The 26,105-nt window shown below is 43.4% G+C and overlaps 2 protein-coding genes across 4 annotated transcripts; one reads left to right on the top strand and one right to left on the bottom strand.

The window, feature by feature from the left end:
• Nucleotides 1–919: 919 nt before the first annotated feature.
• Nucleotides 920–18,325, bottom strand: LOC134631439 (zinc finger homeobox protein 4-like). Its single transcript, XM_063479775.1, has 11 exons — nt 18,014–18,325; nt 13,763–15,470; nt 13,136–13,674; nt 12,752–12,965; nt 11,992–12,099; nt 11,736–11,872; nt 11,447–11,557; nt 9,746–9,908; nt 4,855–9,632; nt 4,101–4,766; nt 920–4,000 (listed from the first exon to the last, which is right to left on the bottom strand). Exons 2-11 carry the CDS (start codon nt 15,432–15,434, stop codon nt 3,884–3,886), a joined length of 8,505 nt encoding a protein of 2,834 aa, XP_063335845.1. The 5' UTR covers nt 15,435–15,470; nt 18,014–18,325; the 3' UTR covers nt 920–3,883.
• Nucleotides 17,554–25,541, top strand: gtf3c6 (general transcription factor IIIC, polypeptide 6, alpha). Of its 3 annotated transcripts, none has more exons than XM_063479777.1 (7): nt 17,554–17,671; nt 23,856–23,889; nt 24,171–24,251; nt 24,344–24,407; nt 24,687–24,731; nt 24,831–24,938; nt 25,126–25,541. In XM_063479777.1, the coding sequence occupies exons 2-7, from the start codon at nt 23,866–23,868 to the stop codon at nt 25,254–25,256; spliced, it is 453 nt and encodes a 150-aa protein (XP_063335847.1). In that variant the 5' UTR covers nt 17,554–17,671; nt 23,856–23,865; the 3' UTR covers nt 25,257–25,541. The 3 variants fall into 3 exon arrangements, with proteins under 3 accessions (XP_063335847.1, XP_063335848.1, XP_063335846.1); XM_063479778.1 differs by lacking the exon at nt 17,554–17,671 and adding an exon at nt 23,710–23,780 and having other exon boundaries at nt 25,129–25,541; XM_063479776.1 differs by lacking the exon at nt 17,554–17,671 and adding an exon at nt 23,710–23,780.
• The last annotated feature ends 564 nt before the right edge of the window (nt 25,542–26,105 follow it).

The raw sequence follows: 26,105 nt of genomic DNA, 5'->3' as shown, positions 1-26,105 counted from the left end.
CACTCACTCGAACCCCCTGTTTTGCCGCAACCCCACCAGCTGCACAGTACTCATTTGATTAAGAGGGGGAGGACAGGGAGAAGGAGAAATGGTGGGGGATCACTTTATCAGGATGACTTTCTAAGATGGCTATCATGAGCTACGAAGCTATCTCAAGCCCTTTTCTGTGTTTACCTTCCTATTGTTCTCGCCATGTATCTGCTTGTCTCCTCCCCGCAAACCCAATCAGAACAACCCCGAGTTTCACGGTTACATCTCCCGTTGCCGCATTTCTGTGTAACAGTGAAATGAAGGGCTTGCCGCGAGAGAACAAGAAGCAGATACAGGTTTGTGCTCGACTTGTGTGCGTGTCTGATCGAACACTACATTCCCATGTTCATTGAAGTTTTTTTCCCCCTCTCCAGCAAGTTGTCTCATCAACCACTGGGAAGTTTTACATAAGAAATGAGCAAATAATAAAATCTTCTCTACCAACCTAAGCTGTGGTCTTTGAAATGTTGCATATGAAAATCTGTGTGTCCTAAATGTGCTGTAGTGTGCAATTTTCCTCCCCTCTCTCCCAGAGTCGTAAAACACATTATCATCATCAGCAGCAGCAGGAGCAGCAATGTAATTCATCCGAGGTCGTTAATATTCATCATATCATTTAGTCACAAAGGAAACTCATCTGGCTGAATGTCACAGATGTAATTAATGAAGTGACCCCAGAGGTCATGGCTCCATTCACCAAACGCCTTCCACACTCGGCCGTGTTACGCACACACGGTTGCACATCAAAAGCCTCCCAAGCCAGACACACACCGCCGCCGAACATACAACCTGGAATATGAAACACGCATGTAACAAGCAGACACCCTCGCATACCACAACATTCACAAAATGGCTTCTCTCGGCTACACCAAAGGGATGAGACCAGAGCGTGCACCAAAGCAGACTTTATTTAGCTCAGTGGAGTACGGGGAGGGAAAGGAAGAGAAACACACACCAGCACAACTGGGGTAGGGAGAGTATAGAGACACACTAAACCACTGGAGCAGGACATAAGGACAGGTGCACATCACAGGTATCTTTTTGGTCATCACTATGGCAACAACATATCCAGAAAAAAAAATGAAAAGAACTGTTTTACCTACAGTAAGGATAACAGAGTCTCTTCACCATAGAGTACTCCAATATGTACATCTTACAGTCACTAAGATCAAGAGAATACGAGAGAAATTAAATCTGAAATAATCAGTATATTTAAAAAAAACTGCCTTTGTGGTATTTGGAATGCACATTTCTGTACAGAAGAAAGCTCATTGGTATTGTCGTAAACATTGGTTAGTTAAGAACGAAACATGACAGAGTTAGTCAGTCCACATCCTTTGGAAAGTCGGCTGTGATGTCAGTCTGAGTTTAGCAAAGCTGTTTAAGCTGGACAAAAGGACAAGAGACATTGCAACACAGAAAGACATCAACCAGTAGAGGGTTTGGGGCTGAACTCCTTCAAAGAACTGCAGTATCTCCTTAAGCATTGAGAAGTAAATGCCCCCGGAGGGTTTCTCTCAGACTGGAAGCTTTAACATAAAAAATAGAAATAAAAAAAATTCTGATATTACGAAAGCCATTTCTGTTTTCTGAGAAAGGGTAATTATTATGATACTGTAAAAAAAACTTGATGGAATTGAGCCCCACATATCCATTTGTTTCTGAACAGAATAAAAGAGGAGCAGTTTATCAACAGCATCACAGGTATCATTACAGTTTGTAGTCATTAAAGCCTAGTGGTAAAGCGATCAGAGCATGCATCTTTCTACAGTATCGTTAGAAACTACAGTACATTAGCAGCAAACTGGACATCCTTAAGGGCTGAAGTTCAACACTATGGTATAAAAGAAAAATAAACTGCAACATTTCTCAAGAGAAGTAAAACTCTTCAACCGCTATATTACAGACTGCCATGGCTCTAGTTTGGGGTTTTGGTTACAGTCTCCAGTGTGCTTATGAGAGGCAGAAAACAGTAGCTTAGATACAGGGACTCCTTCCTTCTTTAAAAACAGCAATACATCGTCAAGTAAACAGTAGCGCTTATTTTTTTGTAGGTCATATGGTTAAAGTATTATCACGTCTTTGGATTTTTGTCTTAAAGCATTAATTATTGTTTAGCTATTATTGTTATATTATCATTATTACAGATAGAATAAGGACTGGTTGCAAATGAACAGAGGAAGAAAGGTAGTGAGAAAAAGCGGAACGTGGGTAGGTGGGGAGGGAGAAAAGGAGGGAAAATAAATTAAGTGTACAAAAATAACATCAATAACATCCGAAGTTTTTTCTCAGCTTTGCGCAGTAGCTCTCTTTCTGTAAGTGGAAAAGAGAGCCATGTCTCAAACATCCAATGAAGTCTCGAGTCAACCATACAAAAGCTAAATACTGTACATTTACCCCTCACGCTATTAAACACTTTAGTTTCAATAAGGTTCTTTTTTTTGTAACAATCTATTACTCAGAGGTGAAAAGCTCAGATCTTTGAAATACAGAGATGTTTTTTTTTCTTTTCTTTTTTTAAAGATATCCTTTAATACTTAGTCCATGGTTAAACCTTGTCTCTTCTGTTTTAAAAACAGAAAAGTCCAGTATTAAGATCACATTTGAAGCAGAGCCATGTTGAGCTGTTGACCTGAGCATAGAAAGCTTTACATTAATCACATAACATTGGTAAGCCATTGGTATATTCAAATAGAATGGAAAGGCAGTAAGTCACCTCGCCTGAACATATCAAAGCTGTCATAATCTTTTCATAATCATGACACTATTATATCGAAGCAAGACAGTTTATCTCAATCCATAAGATTTATATTAAGAAACTATGACTAAACACACACAACGTAAATTCGAGTTTGGTTAAAGTTTTCATATACAGTTTAATGGTTGAGTGCTATAAAAAAATAGTTTGCCCCTTTCGGGACAAACTGGCCTTTACTTTCTGTGCTATTTGGGCTGTTATCCACTAAAGGAACATAGAAGGAGTACATGTACAACAGAAGACTCATCATTGGCTTTTGGAGGGTGAAGCTGCATTCTAGCACCGTGTCAGTCTATTGGTACTCGGCTTACCTATGCCAGCTGCAGATCTCACCCCTTCACCGTACAGACGTCAGCTCTGCAGTTTGTTATTGAAAACAAACGTGTTCAAACGAAATCCACAGACATGTAAAATTTTGGTTATGAGCTTTGGAATCTGAGTCAGTCTTTACAAAAGCTCTATGCTAATATCCCTGTGTATTTCAAGGATACAATTCAGTTTTTTTTTCCTCTTCTTTTTCTTCTTCCACTTCTAACCGTTTTTTCTTCAAGTTTATTTTTTGGAGCTCTCTATTTACACTAAAATCTCTTTGACATTTTTTTTGTTCCAGCCTCGTACAGACTGGCACTACATGCTACACAGCTAGTCATCTAGCACTGGTCTGGTGGAGGGCCCACTGTGAGTCTGTCGTGCAGACTGAGAGGTAGACTGCAGGTCTAGCTGGGCAGTGAGGTCACATACTTTGAGAATGCTCTTTGGCCTCTGTGGCATCTGGTTGGTTTTTATCAAGGTGGAGTTTGGTTGTAGTAAGGTGTCTGACTGAATAAGGAGAGAAGCTCTTTTTAGAAAGAACAGACTTGGGCAAGAGTTGAAGGAAAAAATGAAGACTGGAAAGCTGTGGTTGACAGGACGTGGTTTGTGCTCTCTCCTACTTTTAGCTGAGAGAGTTTGTCTTTGGGCCACTGCAACTCGGCTTCTTTGGGGCATTCGTGTTAGAGGGTTGGCAGCAAGTGGACATGGTGTTTGTTTGGAGTAAGATGGCAACTGCAGGAGGGGTTTTGGTGCGAACATAGTTGAAGGAAGCAGTCCGCCTCTCTAAGCTCTGTCTCTCTCCCCTGTTCCCGCCGAGAGCTCAGCATGCTCCCTCTCAGCAGAGTCAGAGCTCAGGCTCCTGGCCCTCTTCTCCTTAGCTCTGGCATTTTGGAACCAAACCTACAAAGAATATTTAAACAAAACAAATGTCAACAATCATCAAATATCATTTTAAAGATTTTTCCTCTTTTTTTTATCTTAAATACTTAAAAACAATTACCTGCACCACACGGTGAGGCAGACCCAGCTCCTGCCCCAGTGTCTCACACTCTTGTCGGTTGGGTGTGCGATGGCTTCTGTAAAAGTCTTTCAGCTGGAGTAACTGGAAGTGGCTCATCTGTGTCCTTTGGCGCTGCTGTTGTTGATGGTGGTGCTGCTGCAGAGTTTGTGTCTCACCCCAGTCTGAGCTTGGACCCACAGATCCTTCAGGACTAAGAGACCCTTGGTCAGCCATACTGGAACCCTCCTCACACGGGTATTCCTCATCATCTTCCTCATACTCATCATCCTCCTCGGGGTTGTTTAGAAGAGTGGTTGAAGGCAAAGTAGTTAGGGGTAACTTCATACTTGACTCTCGGTTGCTGATGACATGGCCGTGGTTTGGGATTGGGCTGGAGGATATCGATGGACCTGGTCTGTCCATGACAGACATAGCCATCCCAGACTGCCCACTGGATCCATTGCTCATTGTTAAGTTGAAGCCTGCTCTTTCAGCCTCTGCCCAGTGGCGTGACCGCATGTGTGCATCTAGAGCACTTTTCACCTTGAAGAGAGCCCTGCAGAATGGGCATCGCAAGTGGTTCAAACCCAAGCTGAAACTGGATCCTGGCCCCATTGACCGGAACTGCCCTTTTCTCTCTCTCGCTCTGGTATTCTGAAACCAAACCTGTGAAAGGAAGGAAGACATGTGCTTTAAAATTCAGCTGAACCAACACCACAAAATTATCATCTCTGTCTTCTCATCTATTCAGTACCTGAACCACTCGTCTCGTGAGACCAACATCGCGTGCAATGCTTTCGAGGACTCCTCTGGTGGGGTTAGAATCCAAGCTGTAGCGCTGATACAACACTTCAAGTTGTTCTGGAGTGATGGTGGTTCTCTGACGTTTATCTCTTCTGTGCTCCTCCTCAACCTCTCTGCTGCCCCTTTGGCCCTCAAAACCGGTCTCTGATATATGCGCTGTACCCTGCTTTATGGTTGTCAGGGGATTTGTAAGGGTGTTACTAGAGTGATCAGAGAGTGTATTCTTCATTTGTATGCTGTTTAAGTGCGAAATCATGGGAAGTGTGGGATTTGAGTGTATCTGGGAAAGCATTTGGCTCGCCATTAAGGGATGGTTGGGGTGAAGCATCATATAAGGCATTGTTCGGTCTGTGAAGCTGGAGTGGAGGAGTTGCACCTGGGATTGAGCTGCTAGGAGATGTCTGGTCTGATGTTCCTGCCACAGCTGGAACGATGGCAAGGATGCTGGACAGAGATTGCACTGGAATTGAGCCTGGGTTTGGAGCTGGGTTTGCTGATGGGTTTCAGTGGATGGGCAAGCTGCAGTATCAGTGTGACTTGTTTCAGACTCTAGAGCAGAAGGGAGGCTGGGTGATGTCTCAGGAGCCTTTTCAGCAGCTTGATCTGAAGGAGGGTTGTGTGTATTCACCTGGTCTGGATGAGATGTAGTGTGTACTGTTTTCTGTAAAGAGGAAGTAGCAAGAGGCTGGGATCTTTCTAGAGTACCTTCTGTTGGCAATTTGGTCTCAGGTTGTAGAGAAAACCCTGTTTTCATGGCTGGAATAGTTTCTTTATGCTGGATTTCTGCATCTGAAATTCTTTTTTCAGTATTATCAGGAGCTGTGTTTATGTTAGTTCGAGGTGAACTTATTTTATCTTCTTGCTTCTTTTGAGCAGGTGTCGGTTCACCTTTGGCTACAGGATGCTCACTTTCTGTGCAGTGAGTAGAAGAATCAAGGGCAGGTGAGTCAGGTTGGGTGTAATACTCGTACGTCAGATCCATGGAGTTTTCATTCTGAGAGTCACCTTGTCCTTCATCCTCACAGCTATTATCCTGATTATTATCATCATTCTGATAGCAGCCATTTCGCTGCTTGTGTATGTTGTCAAGCTGGCTCTTCACCTCTAATCCATCATCAGTGCCTCGGTCTTGATTTTTGCGGGCTCTCTGCCTGGCATTTTGGAACCACACAACAATGACCCTGTTAGGGAGAGATAACAGAGCAGACAACCTGTCATATTCTTCCTCTCTGGGGTAGGGAGTGGCCTCAAACACCCCCTGCAGGGTTTCCAGCTGCTGCTCCGTAAAGCGGGTTCGTGAAGAGCGTCGGCCCCTATGGTGTTCTCCTCTATGCAGGTCTGTTGTCTGAGGCTGTGGGGAAGCGTTGTGTGGGAGCCCAGGGGACAGTGAACATGGGGAAAGCGCCAGAGACTGGTTTTGTGCTATATCCTCTCTGGAGTCCTCCAGGGCTGTGGTTGGGGGGTTATTAAAATTATAAGGAGAATCCTTGTCTCGCTGGCGCTCTTTAAATAAGGTGTTGCGGAACCAGTGTTTGATGACTTTGTGAGGCAGACCGGACGAAGCAGACATCTTGTTGATCTCTTCATCATTAGGGAGACTGTTAATATTGAAGTGTTTCTTTAGAACAGCTAGTTGTTCTTCAGAGATGCGCGTTCGGGTTCTCTTCCCCTGCTGCTGTTCAGGTATTGTTGGACTGACTTGACTTTGCTGTCCTGCTTGGATAGGGCTGGGTTGGGATGGTTGGCCAAGCAATGCAGGATTGAGCTGTGGAGGCTGACCTAACAAAGCTGGGCTCAGCTGTGACTGCTGAGCTAACAAAGCTGGGCTCAGCTGTGACTGCTGAGCTAACAAAGCTGGGCTAAGCTGTGGTTGTTGCCCCAGCAGTGCAGGGTTAAGCTGAGACTGGTAGAGTTTTGCCAGCTCAGGGTTTACACTTGAGTCTAACCAAGGCTGGGGCTGAAGAGCCACAGACTGCATTACAACAGGAGGGAGGAGCGGTAGCTCCATGGGAAAAGGAATTGGTGGTAGAGGAAGCTTTGGTAGGGGTAGTGGTGGTATAGAAAGTTGAGGCAAGGAAAGAGGGAGCATAGGTATTTTGGGTAAGGGAAGAGGTAAAGGGGGAGTGTTCTGGGAAATAGGGGCAGCAGGTGTGGTTGAGATCTGGATGGGTGTCTCGTGCTGTGAAAAATCTAGAGGTTGACCAGGAGAAGCAGGAGAAGCTGAAGGGGCAGTTACTGTTAGGTCTGAAGCTGTAGAATCTGATTTATTCATGGGTTCTGAACCTGGTGAAGATTCAAGGGTTTTAACTTGAGCCTTCATTGGTTCTGGTGCTTGTTCTGATTCTGAGCATGCAACTGAAGCAGGAGCTGGAGCTGGAGGTGGAACTTGGGCACAAACAGCTGAATCCTCTTCAGATTTAGGTTGTGTAAGTGGGTACATCTGGTCATACTGAAGCCTGTATTCTCTGGAAAACCTCTCCAGGACAGCAGTGGGGAACAGCATTCTGTGAATATACTCCTGGTGGCTTTTTAAAATCAATGCATCTGAAAAGAACTTACCACAGTCTCTACACTTCTTCCCTCTTTCACAGCATTTCTTCTCTTTATTAGTCGATTCTTTGCCTCTATTCTCACTTTTCTCTTCTGTCAACCTTTCTATGTTTCCATTGCCTTCCACTCCTTTGTCACAGCCCTCAATCTTTCCAGCCTGCAGTTTACAAAATAGATCTCTTTCCTCTTCTGAGCATACTTCCATCTTGTTTATATCAGAAAACTCTTGCTTATCTGGTATTTTTTGAGTGGCTGTCTGCTGCTGGTGCTTGTGTCTACTCTGTATATACTGCAGTGCTAACTCATAGCCATAACTCTGCAGCAGGGCTCTGAGAGGCTCCCCATTCACAGCAGCATAGGGCACTCTGGGAGGAGGACACTGCAATCCAAGAAGATGAAATGAGGAAGAAACGGCTTCCTCCTCCCGACTCTCATTTTTAACAACAGGAGCATGCATTTCTCGTTTTTCTTCCTCAAAACTAGAATTGTTGTTTTCTTTTTCTGTCTGGTTAGTAGGGGGGTCATTGCAGACTGCATCAACCTTTGCTTCACACTGTGAAAGATCCTTTGGTTGGGTATTAACTGAACTTGAACTTTGTTTCTGGGTTTGTTTCTCATCTGTTTGAGTCTCCCTTTTAGCCTCTGTCTTAACCTGCTCTTTCAGGATAGAGCTGGCAGATATCAAGTGGCTACATTCTGGGCTACTAACAATGAACTCTGGGTTGAGCTTCATTTCTCCAGACATGTAAAAGGGCAGAAGAAGTTGCTGCTGAAGAGAAAGCAAATTGTCTGGGGTCAGGGAGAAGTGTTGTTTAAGGAGATTCTCTGGCCCTAAGGGAAGGTGCTGCATAACTTGAGACTGGAGCAAAGCTGTGTGCTGCTGTAACTGAGCTTGGACCTGTGCCTGGGCTATCTGCTGCTGTTGTATTAGCATTAGCTGGTTTCTTGAAGCTAGAAGATCTGACACTCGCTTTTTAGCCTGCGGGCTCTCTGTTGGGTTGGACAGGATCGACTGGGCGTCAGCTACTAAGCCAGAACCAGCTAGTGAAGAATTTGACGAGCTCACGCCATCTGGCCTCTTGGTGAAAGGCAAACTCTTCAATGTTTCTTCTCTAGTGGTAGCAGCCTGAGTAGCTGTAGTGGGGACAGACTGTGGAACAGCTACAGTAGATGCAGGCGTCTGTGATGTGGGATTCTGAGCGGCACGAGCTCTAGTCTGATGAAGGACTGATCGAAGGTGTATATCCAGTGTGGAACTCTGGCTATAGCCCACTCCACACAATCGGCAGCGGTATGGTCTAGGATCTGGGCCGCGGGGAGCCTCTGGAGCAGCAACACTAGTGCCAGTTTCCTGCAGGGCTCGTCTGGCCCGGTGGAGATGGGACACAGAGTTATAATGGACCAGAAGGATTGTTTTCTGAGTAAAAGATTCAGAACATGTGGTGCACTTATAGGGCCTGGATGGATCCAGATAACGGTCCATTGTGGGGTTAGAGCTCTTTTTGACAAGAGAGCTGGAACCAAGTTCTGATAAGATCTCCTCATGTGGCCCTTTCTCTGGCTCAGTTAAATCCTCCTCACCTCCATCCACTTCAGAAACCATGCCTTTCTTCTCATTTTTAACATCTTTTTGTTCCTCTTTTCCCTCCATGCTTATTGCTTCTTCATCTATGTCTTCATCCTCTCCCTCTCCTGCTTCTTGACCCACTTGGGGTGATAAACTAAAATCTTGTTGAGCTGAATTCTTGTTATTCTCCGTGTATTGCACAGTATGAGGTGGCAAGAGCGTATTCTGTTCCTGTGTGCTGTCCAGCTGTGAGTGCGTGTTCTGCATGTGTCTCTGCAGGGCCTCCTGACTGCGGCATTGTCTAGAACAGAGGGGGCACTCTGTCGCCGCCCTCATGGCATGGTACTGCCAATGCAGCTGGAGCTTCTCCTGAGTGGGGAACGCCAAGCTGCACCTGCTGCAACGGAACCGGTAACCATGACGATCAGAAAGGGGAGGGGGGTCACTGGGTGGTGAGGTGGGAGGCGAGGAGGGGGGGATCTGAGTCGGGGATTGGGGAGCCAATCTGCCATTGGAAGGGTGAGTGGTGTTGTCTTCTAGGGGTGGGGTGAGAAGAGCTGTGACATCTTTGGGTGCGGCTACATCTCCCTCAGTGCTCTCCACTGAAATGCCTATAAAATGTACAGATATAATGGCTGTGAGCAGGGCAAATAAAAGTAGCATGGTGTGCTATTGTTGCTTCTTTAATTAGTAAACTGGTATCAGTTTGGCACTTTACACCAACCTTTGTTTTTCAGAGAATTGGTTGAAGCACAGGAATCTGCAGCATGGGAGCTATTTGCATTGCTATTCTTGGTGGTTTTATTTTTCTGAATATCATCTGTGAGAGAATCTGCCTGTAGTTCTGTCTCCAGCTGAGGCTGCGGTTGTTCCATGGGTGTTGCGACCTGGAAGAAAGAAAATGTAACGGGCTGTCAGTTTTGGTCTTGCTTTTTTTTTTTTTCCTTTGTTAAATTTATTCTCACTAAGGTTTGTTTCACCAATTCGGAATAAAAGAAAGCTGGGGTATTCCCAATGTTTTCCTAATCCTAAATTATGAATAAAACATGCTTAATTGTAGAGGATAATAGCAAGCAAATCTCAAGATGTATAAACACAGAGTGCCTGCACTCCCCTTACTGATATCATAAAACATTAAAGTGTATCGTTACATCTTGCACCTGCCTGCACAGCAGTCTAAGCAGCAAGGCACATCAATTTCTTAATAAGTATACATGGTTGAGATATGTGGGTCTGCCCTTCAGTTCATGCGACGCCCTCCAACATGCCCCAAGGGTTTAATAAAACTTTACTGAGCTGAATAATGAATTTATTTAAAATCATTCTTCATATAGAAAACCTCCGTCCCCACAGCTTCAAGCAATAAGAGCAAATACTATATCTACCCGAACAGCTAGCCACCCAAAGGAAAGGACAGACAGCTAAAGATGAGATTTACATGACAAGAGTTTTCTCTGCATAACAGCTTCATAAGAGCAAAAGGGAAGAACAACTGCACACACACACACACACACACGCACGCGCGCGCACACACACACACACTGCAGAGAAAACTGAAGGTCAGGCTTAATCTAGAGAGCGTAATTGGAAAGCAAGGTACATAATGGCCATCATCACCTCAGTCTGAATTAATGAACCTCAATTACTATCAGAGAGAGTGAGGGAGGGGTAGGAGGGGAAGGAAGGAGGGAGGACTAGGGGGAGACTAAGGGGTGTAGGATATGAAAAAGAGCGAGCAGGGAGAGGGAGGGAGGAAGTATGGGGCAATGAACAAAAAAAAACTGCTTTGGAGAAAGACAGTGAGTGAGGGAGGGGTAACACATAAGAAATTGAGAGAGAGCTTGGGAGAGACAGAAAGGGAGGGGCAGCGCCAGAAATTGCAGAATAGGAATGATAGGAGTAGCTGGAGGGGGGAGGGAGGGAGGGTAGCAGAGGGGAAAAAGGGTGAAAAGCAGTCAGTGAAGTGGAGGGAAGAGAGCAAGAGACAAAGGCCACTTAGCATACAGGCCAGGGAGATGGCGGATGGTGATGTGGATAGATGACCGGTCATTGTTAGTTGGAGAGACACAGTAAAAAGCATGGGGGCCCCTTTTTAGCTTGACTGCACTTCTGGTAATAGAGGGCTACTTAAACATGCATTATAGAAAGACTGGCTTTTCCCTCACTCACTCAGTCAAACCCTCTCTCTTCCACTCTAAGAGACGCGCATACACATACACACAGAATGCACGGCTGCATCAAAGATGATAGCGGGGAGCTACTTAAACATGCATTAAAAAAAAGCGTTGCCTTTCTCTCTGGTGCCTTCTTAATGGAATTGTCTCCCTACATTTCACTCTGCCCCATCCCCCATCGCTTGCCCTCACATTTTCTTTTGCTTCCCGACAAACGCAAATACAGCAAATACACAGTTGCATGCACTTACTGTGCTGATGAGCTTGTCTACACAGTCCTGCGCCACACTGTGCACATGTGTGAGGTGCTGTCGAAGTTGGGTGTATGGGAGTTTAACCTGGCACAAAGGGCACTGGACAGTCTGAAAGAGAGGAAAGGGAAGGGAAGGGAGAAAAATATAGAAGGGAGAGGAGTGTGAATCTGAAGGTGGCACAGATCACGCAAGGAAATGCGCGGGCTTCTAATTTGTTATGTCCAGCTGTACATTCTGTATTCACTTATTCTTATTTGAATAATTTAAAAGTGTGCCAACTGCTCACCTGCTGGTTCTCATTTTGCTGGTGTGTTCTAGGGCGTTTGGTTAAGATGGTGTTTTCCATTTCCCCGCATCCAGATGACGGACGCTTGACTGAGGGCACTGACTCCTTTTTTTCTCCTTCCTCCACTCTATTTTTTTCTAAAAGTAAAAATGAATATGAAGATCTACCCAGATTTATAATTACAACAAAATACATTGTCATACTAGCATCATGTTTAACATTTAGTATGTTGTAGAACTGATATGAGCAGTGATACCTGTCTCTGCAGAAATCTTCTTTGCCCCCAAGTTACATGTGTCTTTGGTTGTGTCCAAAGGACCAGAGCAGGACTCGCTGGAAGTTTCCATATCTTCACTGAGCTCTCCTGGGAGACAACAAGACAAGTAATTATGTCCTACAAACACAGTGCTTCATACTTTATGTTCCTGCAAACTATCAAGCTAATTGTAGTTTATATTATTCGCTAGGTAACATCATTCAAAAAGAGCAATTTCAGTGGGGCACACTTCATTCTTCTTGCTTGCCTCCATACACTATTGATCAAGTATTGATTCTACATTAGATTCTCCTCAGAGGTGAAGTAAGGGTAATATGGACTTACAACACATCGGTTCATCTCAATAAGTCTTAATCTACACAGAGGCAAATCATCGGATAGATTAAATTTACAAATAAAGTGTTGGACTAGTCATTTTAGGTGCACACTCCAGACAGCATATTATTGTTTTATCTTGCATGTGGCTGCAGAATAGGCACTAGCCTCTGCCTCCCACAGTTCTCGTCCTGGGGATTTGTATTGGTCCATTGATTAGCAGGTGCTAGTTAGCTGTTGTCAGGGGTGATTGGGGATATAACAAGGATGTGTATCGACTAATCACTTTGCTTGATCAATATCTCAGCAAAAGCCATTACTCATTTTCTCGCTCTTTTTATCTTAATCCCGAGTCCGCTCTCCGTTGTCAGCAACCACATGAAACATGAATTAGAATACACCCACACACAGTTCATATTCTCACCCGTGACACCATCAGGGCTCTTCCTAATGGTAAAAATGGCTGCCAGCTCCTCTCCACCCATTGGCTGCAGCTGTAGTAGCCCTTCCCGCTGTTGATGGGTTGGGGTTTGACTGTGTTTCAGTACTTGGAGTTTAGAAGAGGAGGAGTGGTTGCATAGAAGACAATGGAACAGCCACGAACCTCCATCGACCTCACCATCATACTGCTGCAGGAACTAATAATATAGTGAAAAGGAGACAAAGCAAAACAATATTATGAGCTCGCAAAGGTTCCTCAATCTTTTTTTAATAACATTACACTTTATACTTAAAGTGTAGCTTGCCATTCCTAAGACACGAGGGTTTTTGTTTTGGAGTATGACAAGGTGTGGTTTTGTGTACTTACTCTGTAAACCCGGACGCTCGCCTCGTGGTGTGAACTGAGGGAATGCCCTCTGAGCTTCTCCAAGCTGCTGGTCACGTAGTCACACAGGTTGCACCTCAGCTGGATGGGGTTGCCCTTAGCAATGAGGGCAGCCCCCTCCTGACCCCTGTCTCCCCCCTCCTGGAGGTGAGCAGCAAGCTGGTAGCGGGTGCGGTGTCTGTCGGTCTGACAGTGCAAGGAGAAGTTAGCCCTCAGCGGGGTGGTGTAACCGCACAGCCTGCAGTGGCAACCACCGGCAACTAGGGAGCACCACTCAGACTGGGGCAAGGAACGGGGAGCATTTAGGTGCTGCTCCACAGACTCTAAGCTGTCGGACGAAAAGCAGGAGCAGACAAGGCATTGGAAGACACCCTGGGAAAGGGGTCCAGTGGGGGACAGAGATGGAGCTGGAGGGGGAGATGGGGAAGGGGAGGGAGATGGAGTCAGTGTAGACCCAAGGGTAACTGGCTGTTCTGCGACTTGTTGACTGGTCAGTCGCATGTTCAGTGAAAGCTCGGCACCTGCGGCAGAGAGAAAGCACAAATTACAATTTACACATTTTGAAACTTCAATGCTGGATAACAGTGACAGTTGTGACACATCACTCACCTGTGTTTTGCAGGTGTTTAAGCTGTGGGGCAAGGCTCCTGCAGTGAGACAGATAGTAACCTCTCTGGAGCCGTAGCATGTTATGTGTGTGTTTCTCGCTGGTGGTGTGTATGCGCAGGTTGCGGGCAATGCTGGTCTCATAGTCGCACACGTCGCATCGCCACCGCTTACCATGAGAGTGGGAGTGTGCAGGTGGAGTGAGCTTGGCAGGCTGGGTAGTAGGTGCAGGGATAGAGAGTGTCAGCTTGCTGTATGGCTGCTCATCCACTTCGTGACCATTGGAGGAGCTGCTGCTGTTAGTAATATGAGAAGTGTGCATGTGGCCGTTCAAGTTTCCCCCATTTTGAACATTATTAAGGTGTTTGTCTGACTGCATGTGTATGCTGAGGTTGCCTTTCGATGAGGTAGCATAGTCACACACCTCACAGCGGTAGGGTTTGTAGCCGCAGGCGTAGGTTTCACCCCGGGCTAAACGCGGATGGGGTTTCCCCGACCTGCAGTATACACACACACCTCGTGTTGAACCACCACACACACACTTTCCCTCAGATGTGCCACACACACACTGGCCTCCCGTCTCTGGATGTTTTTCCTTCATGTGGACTTGCAGCGTATGCTGAGACTTGTAGTGCCAGTTACATTTGGGGCATTTCAGGGTTTTGCAGGAATTACGTGAGTGCATTATAGTCATGTGACCAGTCAGTGAAGTAGGAGAGAGGTCTTGGTTGTGGTTTTTAAGGACAGCTTCTTTCTGTTCTCTTTCTTTGTCTCTCTCATCATCCACCTCGGTGTCTAGCTGGCTGTCATTTGGTTCTGGAGCTTTGGCACCATCTCCATTGGAAATGGAAGAATGAGGAACCCCTGCCAGACCATCATCCTCAGCAGGTGTACTGGCAGGCTCTGTACCTGCCAGTGGAAAAGCCAGAGAAGACTGCTGGGATCTAAAGCTCTGAGGAAACCCAGAAATCCAGCCCTGATTTCCCTTAATTTCTTTTACCTCTGTCTCGCTCAGCACGGCAGAAGAGGAGGACGGACAACTGAAGTGCTTTGGAGAAATGGGAAAAAAGGGGGAGGGCTTTGGAGAGGGGGAAGGAGTGGGGGAGGGCTTTGGAGAGGCGGCTATTTTGCTGTCGAGTGTGCCACTGGCCTTTGCAGTGCTGGAAGAAGAGCTGTGCTGGCTCTGTTGAGGTAATAAAGAACATTTGGATTTGGTTTGGCTTTGGTTTGAGATGGCCTCCTCCTCTTCCTTCTCCTCCTTTCTGCCTCTTCTGTTGAGGGCTGCTGGGAGGCCCCCTGTAACTGATGCCTCTCCTATACCTACAAGCACCTCCCCTTCTTCCTTGTTTTGCCCTGACAAATATCCCTCCCCGAAGTCTTCCCTCATCCCCTGCCTTTGACGCACTCCATTTTCCCGTGAATGTCGGCCTCCTTCTTTCTGCTCTCCTCCCTGGGTCTCTTCTCTAGCCTGGGACCGCTCTGTGCCCTCCTCCTCCTGCTGAGGCAGGGTCAGGGGCTCTTTGGTAGGGGCCATGGCTGAGGTATGAGAGGATGACCCCTGCTCAGGAATGACTGCCAGGGTCAGGAGAGGAAGAGATAAAGCCTGGGGACTGAGGTCAGCATCTCTCTCCTCTCCTCCCCCTCCATCCCCTCCTCCTCCCTCACCGCTGTCCATACCAGAGGCTACAGCTGCCACACATCATTACCCCACCTGTGTGTTTCAGTTACAGATGAAGAGAAGAAGAGAGCGGGACAGGCAGAGACAGAAGAGTGAAATAAAAAAAGAGAGGAGAAAATGAACAACATATGTCATGTAAATATTATTGCATAACAGTGGACGCATTGATTAGGGTCCCTGGATAGCATCTGTTCGATAGAGCCTTCACAGTGCGCAATCCAGAGGCTGGTTACCCAGGGGTTAGCGTTAGCACTTAATGGGAAAATCAATAGCACAAGCGCTAAACTAGGTAGAGGAATGCGGGTAAAGGCTACGCAGGAGGTCTATAATATTCCTCAGGGGATAGGATTAAATAAAGAACTGAATGCTTCTGAGCTAAAGGGCTTCGTCTAAATTGCCACACTTAGATAAAAGCAGATAAAAGAACACATTTAAAAGCCTGTGTATCAGTCTCTGTGTCTTCTGCTGCACACACTAGGACACAAATAATATGAGGATACAGGATCATCGTCTAGCACACAAGTGAATTTTACACTGAGAACACACTTTGTACATTAAGCACAAAAACAAGAAGTGAACACAGCTAAATATGTACTTGAATCTCTTTCTTTTTTCTGATTTTAGATGCGTATTAATTCTAATTTGTGAAGAAGAAGAAAAAAATTCTAATCTGTGGTCACTTTCGAAGCAGTTTTTACTTGTGGCGTTGCATTGCCGTGGATTTTATTTTGACTTATTCACAGTCTGGGTCTGTTATATTGCTTCCACCCCCTGTAAGCTCTGTAGCTACAGAAATACCCAGGCACATAAATACTAGAGGGTAATAAATAATAAATCCCTGCTTTTATTAAACTGAAGCTTTATTATTCATTTGTAATCTACAGCAGAGGCATGTCTGAAAAATGAATACTTCAAACAGTTTATTACAGCTTATTAAATCTACATATTTAAGACTTTACTTTTGTAATTATTACTTTGAAATAAAGCTAGTACTGGCCTATAACGTTCTATCATTATAGGCCTAATAAAGGGACTAATAATAATAAATAATAATAATAAAGGGACTAATAAAGGTTATCTTATCTTATCATACTTTAAGATAAATTAATAAAATAAAAAAGAGCAATAAAATTTCACAATGAATCTAATTCACTTTATATAAAAACGTATCACTATAGATACTTCCTTAAAAATGGATAGGTTCTCTCCCCTTGTCAGTTTCTGAATGACAGATGAATGCCATCTAAGACAGATACATCTCTGTTAGCCTGCGTGTGTCCCACAATCTCATTACTGACCTTTTTTAATCAAGTAGAGACCTTAATCTACCCTTTCACCTTCTCCTTCAACCAACCAACCCCCTCTTCCTCCTCCTTAAACACCCCTTTTCTCTCTCTCGCTCCTGTAGCCACCCCCTCCCCCTTTCTGCAGCTTTAAGATATATGGCTCATATCGGCACCCTGATAGTGCTTTAATGTACTGTGTTTATGTCACAGGCCACAGACCCTTGCCCACTGCTGCTGTCCACTGTCCTGCCAGAGAATGCTGAGGGGCCAAGCAGGCCTGCCAGCAGCTGAGAACAGTCTCTAATCTGATAAAGATTTTCATTTACACTGCAATCAATAACCTGGGTCTATCGGCAATGTAACTATTTATACAAGCATTCCTGGCTCTTCATCGATCAAGTGCGGGAAGCCATCATTTAACAGTGTGTGTGTGTGTGTGTCTGTCTGTCTGTGCACATGTGTGTGCATCTCTGTCTGTTAATATGCCTGTACCTCTTTTTGTGCTGCTAATTGTGGTGATGTCAATTAAGCACACATGTAACACCTGAAATCCAACATGCACAGGCCTATTGCTGTAGTTGTTTTTTAATATTGAGATACCAGTGGCGCATGTGTTATTATCTGTTAGATACAACAGAAGTTGCAACATAAAAATCATGTGCAAATATACGACAGAAAGTGTATTCCCGGATTCCCTAGACTGGTGTGTGGGTGTGGGTGTGTGCACGAGTGTGTGCTTGTGTGTGTTACAAGGGAGAAGAGAGAGCAGGGGTGTGAGAAGGAGAGAGAAACAGGCAGAGAGAAGAGTTGTGAAGCAATACTTTAGGAAAATGCCTTTTGTCTGCCCGTGTGGGACCTGGATAAACACACTTGGATATGGACAAATACTGATTTTTATACGTGAAGACTCGGTGGACCATAAGCCAACGACCTCCTCGCAGTCTCAAGGTAAAAGCACTGGTATTTTAGCATTAATCTGGGACCACAGTAGCCGGGCTGTTGGGAGAATACCGGAGGGGCAGTGGCTTGAATAGTTCACTCCCCGTCTCTGTGTTGTCAAGCCACTGACCAACCATCAGCTCCCACACTACTTCAGCCTTTGTTTACAGTGTATCCTAGCCCGATTCATCAAAAACCGAGAGTGATCAGTAACCAGTAACAGGTGACCTAACGCACAAAAGCTCGATTTGTGAGAATTAGAGGCTACACTGACCAAACATCCCCTCCTCCCCACCGCCGAGTCGCTTCCCTCCAGCTCCCTTTAACATCGTAAACAAATGACACACTTACATTTCTGCAGCGACTCTGGTACAAAGCTCCGCACGCTGAATGTGTAGTAGTCCAGAAAACAATCGCGCAGAGAGTCCACTCATTCCTTATGAATGATCCTCTGCGTTTTTACGGAGCCAGGAGGAGAAAAAAATGGGGAGAGGGAGAGAGAGCAGCGGGGTCCAAGTTGTTACCAAACAACAGTGTAATTAAAGCTACATATAGGCTGTAGTAAACAGAAGATGGGGGGACGGAGGGGTTTGTGCGAGCTCCAGAGGTAGAATGAGTTCTGATCACTGTGGGAGGAAAAACACTTGGCTCTTTATTCCTGCTAATTAGTTTCCTTCAAAAAATGGCTGAGATTACGCCCAGTGCGCATGTGCGTAATTGCGCAGACACCGCTAATTAGCCCGTTTGGATCAATAGGATTCCGCGAGAGAGAAGCGAGAGGGAGGAAGGACGGAGGGAGGGGGGAGAGGCTGCCGGGGACGCAAGGAGAAGACGAAGAGAGGAAAATATTTTGTAAAAGTATGAGATTACAGCCGAAACATTACATTTTATTCTATACTAGTGTATCGCTGCTGGAAATTCCAATAGGCGTATCCGTTTAGATGGATTCTAAGAAACAAATCCACCCATTTAAAATATCTAGAAAGGAAACAGTTTTGCAGAATTTTTTTTAAATATGTAATTCTACCAAAACACACATCGGAATGCTGTAAAGTATAAAAACGGCGAACTAAAATCCACATCAACAAAAAACATTTAATCCAGACGTTTTTTTTACGAATGTGCAAAAATGGAAAACCTGCCGCAAAACGCGACGCTGTCACTATGCTTCACTGTGAAGACTGGTACAAACACACCAAAAGGCCCTCGAGGATTGTTTTAGAGATATCTTGTTGACATTTTGTGCCTGATAAAGCACAGGTTAGACGCCCAAACGTATGCATAATGCCATGCGCCTAAATTACACTATTTTACTAAATCTGTTTGCGGTCATTTGGCTCGTAAAAGTTAAAAACTGTGAAAAACTGAAGGCCTTGAAGAGATCTAAAATGTATACTTAGGTCAAAAAAGAAAAAAAACTATTATATGGTTGGAAATAGGCTGGGAAATAAGGTATTTCATCCTTTTCTCTTTTTGGATTGATCAGGTTAGTCGAAGCAGTGGGCTCGAGTTTGGCACACTGGCTTGATGTTACTGGGAAAAATAATCTCTGAAAAAAGTCAAAAATATATATATTTAGGCTAAAGCTAAATTATTGTGTCCATTGCTGTCACAGAATCACAGAAGACCTTTAGCCAAGCAGGGTTTTGTTTCCTCTCCGGCCGTCCATCCTCGCCACCGAAATCTATTGTTATGATAATACTATTGTGAATTTCACGCTGGATGTGCAATCTGTCGATCGTCCATATTTTAAAAGGTGAACACCGCATTTAAATTTAAGATCCATAGCATCTATTTTCTTCCCTTTTATTTCTTTTCTGAGCTTTGTTTGTCAGAGCTGATCTCGTCCTTATTTTACAATTGTACATATTTTTGTTCCACAAACGTTAGTCTTCCTGCAAAAAATTCCATATATAAAACAGTCTGTAGATTCTCATATTTGATTGAATTTCCACAGAAGCTTAAATGAATATAGGTTTCTGTCAGCTCACTGTTGCGTGAAGCAACCGCACTGTTAGGTCATATCGGAATAGGAAAGTCATGAATATTAATTTTTTATTATTATTTTTTCTACCTGAGTTAGATTTAAATGCACTGACATTTTATTTTTGATTCTCTTGGTTGTCCTCGATTGGTCACTTAAGACGTTGCTAAAAAAATGGCCTTCGTTTGGTACATCTGGTAATTGTTTATGAAAATCTCGAAAACCTAAAAAAAGACGCGATAGTGTGGCAGAGGCCACTATGAAAGACTAAAGTAATATATATATATATATATATATAAAATAGAAATAAAAAAAAAAAACAGTGACTGATCTGTTGTGTGTGGATGGGACGGTGGTGTGCATCGTGGCCTCACAGCGTGAAGGTCCTGGGTTTGAATCCACCGACCTGCTGGGGCCTTTTTATGTGTGGTTTGCATGTTCCCCTCGTGTCTCCGTGGTTAATAACATGCGTGTTAGGTTAACTAGTGATTCTAAATTGATCGCAGGTGTGAATTGTTGTCTCTTTATCTGTTGGCCCTGAATAGACTGGCGACCTGTCCAACGTGAAGTCCGCCTCTCACCCTATCACAGCTGGAATGAGCTCCAGCAAAATCGGATAAGCGGAAGAACATGGATGGAAGATCAGTTGTTTTAGTGCCAGCATGGATTTTCTGCAATTTGTTCGTGACAGTATACCATTTTATCATTTCATAACGTTAGGCCAGACATTGTCTGCTCTGTGTGCCTGTGTGTGTGTGTGTGTGTGTGTGTGTGTGTGTGTGTGAGAGAGAGAGAGAGAGAGAGAGAGAGAGACGAATATGTGTAAAAGGTTTAAATAACAGCAAATATAAAATGTTAATTGAAGCTTTTGCAATGTGGCTATATGCTGTTTGGAAATGTTTCTGTTTGCTCATACACATTCATGTTTTTACTGATTTTAGTTTGTCAGATGTTTGTTTCTTATAAATGTAACAGAGTAACCTGTAAGAACAAAACATACAAGGAAAATATGTTTCCCTGACATTTTCAGATACATAGCCCATTTGAATGTAATCAAATTACCCAAACCTTAGACTTGTGTAATGACTCCAAGGCCTTCAAATGATCTTTGTTATTACTGGTATTGCTTATCAATATAGATTTTCATTTGCATTGAATTTGCAAGTGTTTTTCATTAAAACAGAAAGGCGGGCGAACACATTTGATGTCTGTCTCGGTGTGAGGAGAACATGTCTGTATGCTTTTGGGCACAATCCACCTCAACAGCGATCCTCATCTAAAAGGTTTTTTTAAATAGAAAAAAATAGAATAGAATATTTTTCCTCATCGGTTTGAACGTACGTCGTTTCAGCACAGACGAAAGCAGAGCTGCTCTCTGTGACTGCCGCTGAGTTCATTTCCATAGATATAAGCGTAGAGTTGTAATATTTTACCAATATTAAAGCTGGTGTGATTGTACATCCAAAATTCACACTCATCCCATCTTTTGCCTAAACACTCAAGTATGCACAGGCTGTAATGTTAAATGCGCCAAGCTTTCCATGCCCTCAGGTGTATGCCAGGGGTTTGTTGTTTTCACTGTAATATATAGTTAGCCCTTCCACCAATTTACCCTGTCAGTACTAATGGGGCAATTAACCATTGTGATACCCCCCAGGCAGAAGGAACAGCAAAAGCTCCACAACTCCAAACTTGTCTTTATGACATTTATATGACAAAATATGGGGGGAAGCTGGGGACCCATCTGACACCTTGGAGGGTCCTTAATGTCACTCCCTCACTTACCTCCGCCCCTTTCTGCCCCAGGGTATGGCACTGAGAAGGAAGTGTAATGCATCATGTATGGACAGGCTCGGGCCTCTTCCAAGAGAGAGGAAACTTTGTACTACATCCAAAGGCTCAGTGGGACAACACTGATTTAGTCCTTCACGCACTCTGTCCCATACTGTGGGATTATAAATGTACACTGCCTCATATGCAGACACACTTCCAGTCAACACACTCCGGCTTGACCTCACCTTTCACTCCTGCCTTTTTTGGTGTCTCTTTGTCTGCGCTCACATTCCCCCTGTCCTTCTTACATCCCCAAGGAGGCAATAACCTCCCTAGCAAGAGCTTCCCCTTGAGCCGTTGTCATAGTAACTAGTAGGCCGGTCGACATGACAACCCCTACCATGGTCCAGAGATAGATGATAGGCCAGAAACGGGGAGGGAGAAGGCACATGGGAGATTTGCACCCCCCACCCCGCTTTAATTTGCTTTGCCCGATTTTGATTCAAAATGTTGTTGTTTTTTTTCTCTCTACGGGTGAGGTTCAGCCAGCTTCAGCCTCCTTTCCAGTTGCACAGGTATTTATATACGGAAAACACTCTTGCTACGTGAGCAACTTCACTAAAAACAGTTACTTGATCAGATTCATGAAACTTGGATGGATATTGTTGAGAAAAATTGTATTTCTCAGCAATTTACAAAAAAAAAAATTAGGTTTTTGCTACAAAATGTTACAGTAATAAAATAGGCCTCGCGATGAATTGTTAGTTTTGTATTACTACAACAGACCTGAACAAACTTAGTCATTTTCTTCCAAAGTAAATCAGTATAGATGATAAATGCAAACAAAAATTAAAAATAAGGACTTTGCTGGGGTGAAGTTTCTGTGCGATTAAATATAGTAGGATATCTAATCCCCAGACTTCCTAAGATTCCCTAAATCTACTGTTAATGCCCCAACACCAGCCGATGTGCCGACTTAAAACAAGTTAACAATTACTACACTTCTCTTAGTCGATGTTAACCTGGCTTTCAGTGGAAGACGATTTGTGAAAAACAAAATTCAAAAATGTATTTACCCAAATAATGACCTAATATTGCTAATGTGTAAGGAGCTATTAGTCACTTATAGTTAATTGAGTAGATTTGCACAAATTAATTTCACATTTTTCTATTTTCTTCAGCTGTTTTGATAGTATATAGGCACAAGCAGTTAAAATGGAGGATGATGAAACCCAACCAGCATCGATAATGCTGACCCTCAGCTGACCCTGATCTCTGACCCCAGAGCAGAGGGTAGCCAGGAAAAAGAGATTTTCCCATAGAGATCAATGAGTATCATTTTTTCCCCCTTTTGGCTATTAAATATTGTTATATATTTCAGACACGTCAACTGTATTGTAGTTATCAAATACATATAATATTCATTATGATTATGTTACAACAAAATTAAATCCAGGTGAGCATTTTAAGGACAAAAATATACAAAAGGAGTCAGAGTCAACTGAATGGCAGATGTGTTAAAAAAAACAACAACATTTCAGCTTTCAGGCTTCGTGGTTCCACTGGTGAGCATTTGTCCTTTTCCAGCTGAGCACAGTCCACAAATTAATATGGCCATTAGGTGCAGTTTCTAAGCATTTTTATATTTCTTACCTTAATCATATACATGATTTTGGACAGCACACTTTCAGCTCGATGTTTGCTTCTGAAGCGTTTGTATTAGTATGCCTCCATTCACTTCTGCACAGTAACCTAAAAACCCTGAGATGCTCATGTTCTTCCTGAGGGGTTGCAACATTTGTTGATGTCACAAACCTACACAGTTTCATTTAGTTCTTAATATCGCTCCACTTTTATTCTTAATTTAACTGTGTTTGTTTGCGTGACTGTTTCTTTTATGCTTTTGAATATGTGTGAGATCTGAGCTTCTTTTCATTTTTTTATGCCCCTGTCTTTGACAGATGGATTTCCCCTTGGGGATCAATAAAATGTATCATCTTATTCCATCTCATCTCACCTGATCTCATCTCATCACCATGTCGACCATGGCCTCAAAACAGGAGGACATTAATAACACTAATGGCAGATGGAGGTCATGAGTATGCCTACAGGTAGCCAATATTTAGATTCAGAGTTCTCAGCTGTCGGTAGAAGAAACAGACAAACAGACAGATTTAAGTCCTGATCATTAAATTTCCAGTTCTCATTAAATAGCTCCGCTCTAAAATGTACCTGCAAAACTGAGCAACACCGCCCCTCGATGGACGGATTTGTAACTGAGCGCGACCTGGCAAAACACACTAGAAAGGCTCTTCTCGGCCACCGTACATTCGCGGAAATTGTCAAAACATTACTAAGCTAGTGAGTAGCGGTTTAGCTTGATATATTTTCTTCATTAAATATAAATTATAACCTATAATATTTTTTTCATTACAGGAATTTGAGCATGGAAGACGAATGGGAAGAGGAGGTATGAAATGCCATCAATTTACTAGTAGTTCCCATTGGATGTAGCCCCCCTGAAGCTACCGCATTAGCTCAACTGCACATGAGGATACAGAGCCGTTTGATAGCGTAACATTTCCAAGTGCGGGTTTAAGGGACAATCATCACACCAGACAATTTGACTTTTGTGTGTTTTTGTATTTGATAATTAACACGAACACGTAAAGAAAAATAACTCTCTGGGCAGTCTGTCTTTCTAATGCACTTCTATGTTTTCTAAAGCATCAATAATTTTGCTCTGTTTAGGAGCAGATTGTTGTGGTGGAGCTCTCTGGTATAATCAACAATGACTTTCTGACCAAGAGTGGGGGCACATGCAAGATACTGGTGAGTTTGAGGCATATTCTGTGTTGTATTGAGAAAAGCCTAATTGCTTCCAGTGTAGCTTCATAAATCTACTTTTCTCTTTTGTGTTTAAGGACATTGACAGCGACAGACCCATGATGCAAGTTGGACCGTATGTGTTTGCAGGAGAATATGAAGGTGAGAAATCTTGCAAAATAAAAAAAAAAAGATTCAAACTGCTTGTACCTGCTGTGTTTGAATCCTGTGAGGATACTTATTCATGTTGATGTCCTTTCTTAGTTCCAAAGAGTCATTTCTAACCTGATATCCTGTCAGCGACTAACTATTACAGATTGTTTGGTCTGGAAATATAAGCCATTAATAGATGAGCATGTAGGTGCCGCTGGCTGAGTGTCGGTGAAGTTTTTTTGTTGTTTTTTTAATGGTTGTTTTCTTGTTATCTTTGCCTCTTTAAAGATGCTTTGGGAACTTGTGTGCTGTTTGAGGAGACACCAGGAAAAGGTACCAATTTACTACAACTTTTTCAGTGGTTTTACTTAAGTACTTAAGTTGGGGGGTTTTTTGTTTCTGTTTTTTTAATTTGCTTGTTTTTGTCTGCAGGAAAAGGAGTTAGTGGTCTAGATCTCAAGTACTTATGCCACACAGCGAAGAAACTGAAAATGCAACGAATCTTTCTCACAGAGAAGAAAGAGGGTGAAGCAAGCGCAGGTCAGCCTGATTGCCCAAATTCAGTGTAGTGCAACATAGATGATCATGTCTAACATTGTTGATACAACTCTGTATACTTTTAGGAGTTAATCAGCACAACCTGCAGTTTTATCTGCAGTTTGATAAAGACTCAACTTTGGAAAATAAAATGCTAAAAACCCAAATATGGCTGTCTGCGTTTTCCCAGCAGGAAGCTGTGATGGTGGGAAACAGATGGACACAACCTGTGAGTCCAGTCAAGGAGAAAATGTTAACCTGCGCGACAAGACAGAAGAAGATGAGGACAATGCAGATTTGGATAACTCAGCAGTTGGCTGAGATATAGAGACTTTGCTGTGTTATAAGCTCCCATTGTTACATAAAACACTTTAATTTTTTTATGTCTCTGAGAGACTCTGTAAGAAAAACAAATTCATGCCAGTTAGATTACACTTCAGAGCTAACCAGGAGACATGTTTGAGTTACTGTTATTTTTACACAATGTGTATGTTGCGTCTTTTATACTGAGCCTCTATGTCAGCAAATGTCATGCATAAGTTGTTAAATATTTTATGCAAAACATGAATGTAGTTAATTCACACCCGAATAAAAAACAGAATTTGTCATAGGTTGTCATGTATATTAATTCTCATCACATCTTTATAGGATGGACATATATATACAGATACTATGTCAGACCCACTTAGCTTAGAATTTACAATAATGAAAGTTCCTGAGCAAAGGAAGACAAAACAGGCAGTATAAATGGCTATTTCTCCAATGAGCTACATAAACATATAAAGAATTAAGAGGGGTATATGACTTAAAATATAATGGCTTTCATATTTCTGATCAAATCTACTATTTGGATGGCACTAGGGGTTGGAAGAGCGCTGTTGCTTCACAGCAAGAAGGTCCTATGTTTGAATCTTTCTGCCTGTGTGAGTTCTAACCAAGTACTCCGGTTTTCTCCCACCATCCAAAGTGTATGTTAGGTGGTCCTTATTGGCTGTAGGTTTGAATGGTTGTCTGTGTTGGCTTTGTGATGCACTCGTGACCTCTCCACGGAGTCTCTGGCCTCCTTTAAAAACTGGGATATGCTCAAGCATCCCACGACCCTGTTTTCAAAAAGTGGAGAAAAATGGATAGTTGGATACTCTGATGACAATATATAGTGGTAAAAATTAG

This window comes from Pelmatolapia mariae, linkage group LG7, assembly GCF_036321145.2.
Source record: "Pelmatolapia mariae isolate MD_Pm_ZW linkage group LG7, Pm_UMD_F_2, whole genome shotgun sequence".
Lineage (NCBI taxonomy): Eukaryota > Metazoa > Chordata > Actinopteri > Cichliformes > Cichlidae > Pelmatolapia > Pelmatolapia mariae.
The sequence above is the reverse complement of the archived record's forward strand: the minus strand, read 5'-3'. Positions and strand labels throughout refer to the sequence as shown.